Source organism: Solanum tuberosum, unplaced genomic scaffold (assembly GCF_000226075.1).
Source record: "Solanum tuberosum cultivar DM 1-3 516 R44 unplaced genomic scaffold, SolTub_3.0 scf00429, whole genome shotgun sequence".
Lineage (NCBI taxonomy): Eukaryota > Viridiplantae > Streptophyta > Magnoliopsida > Solanales > Solanaceae > Solanum > Solanum tuberosum.
In genome coordinates, this window is record NW_006239358.1 from 389,491 (window position 1) to 392,347 (window position 2,857).

At 30.7% G+C, this 2,857-nt stretch overlaps 1 protein-coding gene and 1 non-coding gene across 2 annotated transcripts; one reads left to right on the top strand and one right to left on the bottom strand.

The window, feature by feature from the left end:
• The first annotated feature begins 1,862 nt into the window (after positions 1-1,862).
• LOC102579066 (transcription factor PAR1) lies at positions 1,863-2,450 on the top strand. Its single transcript, XM_006363364.2, has one exon. It carries the CDS (start codon positions 1,912-1,914, stop codon positions 2,233-2,235), a length of 324 nt encoding a protein of 107 aa, XP_006363426.1. The 5' UTR covers positions 1,863-1,911; the 3' UTR covers positions 2,236-2,450.
• A 356-nt stretch (positions 2,451-2,806) lies between these two features.
• On the bottom strand, positions 2,807-2,857 carry MIR8027 (microRNA MIR8027). The gene has a single exon (NR_127189.1). It is a non-coding gene; the product is annotated as a microRNA MIR8027 (primary transcript).

Below are 2,857 nucleotides of genomic sequence, written 5' to 3' on the forward strand. Positions count from 1 at the left end.
GATGAAATTGCACTAAGAGTATTTTTTTTCCTTTTTTTGATGTTTGATGAAATTGGAGAAAGCTTGTTGTATTAAAGGGAAATTATTGAAGAGAAAAATGTATACAAGTGATGGAGCATATATATATACAATAGTACAATTATACAAGTAGCAAAATTTAAAGAAAAAAATCGACTGATAATGTAGGATCTATAGGAGTAAGAAGAAGAATGACAAAAAAAAAGGAAAATTTTTGAAAGAAAATTTGAGTGAAAGGCCAGAGAGAGCTAAAATTTAATCAATAATGTTGTTGAACTCATTGGAGAAGAAGATACCTGCTATAAAGGATAAAAGTGACTTTTTCAAAGGTCTTACGCCCTTAAAATGTGTGTATTACACGCACTTCGGACAAAAATGTCACATAGGATGACACATCAAAAAAAGGGTTTAAACTATTGTGTTTTAATGAGTTTAAGGGTTCAGTTGGTAAAGTTATGAGTAGAAGGGTCCAACTGACAAACAGAGCTAAGTATAGGGATCTCCCAGGTCATTCCGCCTATTTTTTATCTCTTCTAAAATTCTACTAATTCATATTCAGTATAGTGTATGTTTTATCACAGAATTAATTTTCTAGATGGTAAAGTTCAATGCTTCTACATAGTATACGTACTTGTCTAATCTTTTAATTTATTGAGATTGTGTTTGTACCTTGTCCTTATTAGTTATAGTGGATTAATGTTCTTACATGATAATAACATCTCATTGGGTCTTCCCATCATAAAGATTTAAATTTGATTTTGTTATATGTCATGTATGACGTCTACGCATAAAAATCATTTGTATAAATCATAATAAGAGATAAAAATCAAAATGCTCTAAGTCAAACAAAAAGAAAAAGAACATGATTGGAGTTCTTAATATTTACATGACCCCATAAAGTATAAAAATGTGGATAAGTAAACTCTCTTGGTTAGGAATAAGTTATTTTGTGATTTGTTATTCTACTATTACTATGAGATAAAAATAACACTACAATCTGAATGACTAATTTTGAGATAAGTCATTTAATAATTTTATCTCAATCAAACATGAGATAAATTCGTATTAAAATATCTCGAAATTGATTATCTCTTATCTCTGGTGTTATTTGGATATTTGAGGAGGGTAATTTGGTAAACAAAAGTTGAAGGTCCTGTCCATTAACATGTGGCATAGAGGATAAAAAACAGCTTTACTGTTCCTGATAAATTTCGTGCTCGCTAGTTGTGCCCATCTTCCCGCGACAATTTTTCGATGCATACACCAAAGTTATTGTCGTTTAGTGACGAACGTATATGTTTATTTATCGTGAATCTCTTTTACATGTATTTTAACAAAATATAAATTAAGAAATATAGATGAGCAACTTTTTTTTAACTCTCTTAGCTTTATTTATATATATAAATATAAATTTTCTTCATAAAAAATTTACCATAGTCCATAGTTATATATTATATCACCTAATAATTGAAAATTTATAGTTTTTGAGAACGGTATGAAAGATAAAAGATAATTAATTTGATATACTTATTTTCAGTAATCACAATAAATAATTTGAGACTTAAGAAATTCTTCCTTCATCCAAAAATATACGTTACTTTTTTTTTTTAATTTCAAGAGACAATACAACTTATTTTGAAATTATATTCAATTTAATTAACTTAATATTTTAAAACTAAAATTCAGATATTAAATACTTACTATCAAAAAACTTTTATTATACATGGAAATTCTTCTCATGATAGTAGTTAATGGAGTACCTTGTGATGGCGTTATTGTAATTAATGCATAAACAAGTGGCAAATCCCAAAACTCACCGTTCTCTTTGGCTATAAGTAGCAATTTAACACCACCAGTTCCGTTCAACAGAAAATCCATTTTTCTCGGCTCCAAATGGGTTCACGGCCAAAAAACTCGAGTAGCTTGCGGCTGAGAAGATCGAGAAGAAATTCTTCCAATGAAAAACGAGCAAAAAATGGAGTAGATAACAACAGTACCAATGCCGCCGGCGACGATAATTCCATTTCAATTTCAGAAAAATTGGAAGCTCTGAAGCAACTTCTCCCAGTCAACAATGGCGAATTAAAAGCAGATCAGTTGTTCGAAGAAACAGCTGGTTATATTGTTCTTCTCAGAACTCAAATCTTCGTTTTACAGAAACTGCTCGATTTTTGTGACGATGCATCTGGTCAGTCTCAACATATTAATGCTGTATAGTTAGTAGTAATTATTTCCTAATCAAACATTGCTCTCTTTTTTTTTCTTATAATTTTTATTCTTAGTAGTTAGGTTCTCAATTGAAGGTGAGTAGTTATATGGTAGAGTTTTACATTTCTTTGAATCTGAGTTTTAGCGCTGCTGAGCGTATATTTCTGTAATGTCCCTAATGGGAATATTTCATTCAGATGAATTATATATTATGCTTTAAACAACTCTTTTTCATTGTTTCCTTTCATGCTTGAACAGTTTAATTCTCCCATTTTACTTTTGGGAGTCTGGATATAAGGTAAGACTATTTTATTTCGCGTTTGTTTAGAGGTACACTAGTGGGAGATTGCTTCACTCTTAATCAGAGGTTTCGGGTTTGAGACTTGGGTATAGAGAAAATCTTGTTGGGAGCGTTATCCCCGAATAGGCCTTGCGATCCGAATTTAGTCGGAGCTCCAATGTGAGCTCCGGACACGGGGTGGGAAACCAAAAAAGAAAGACAGTCATACAATTATATTTATTCCACTATTTATATTTTAGTAATGAAATAAGTTATCTCATATACATGGTGAAATAAGTTGTCCAGAATAACTTATCTCGAGATAATAAATCTCAAGATAAGTTGCTCTCA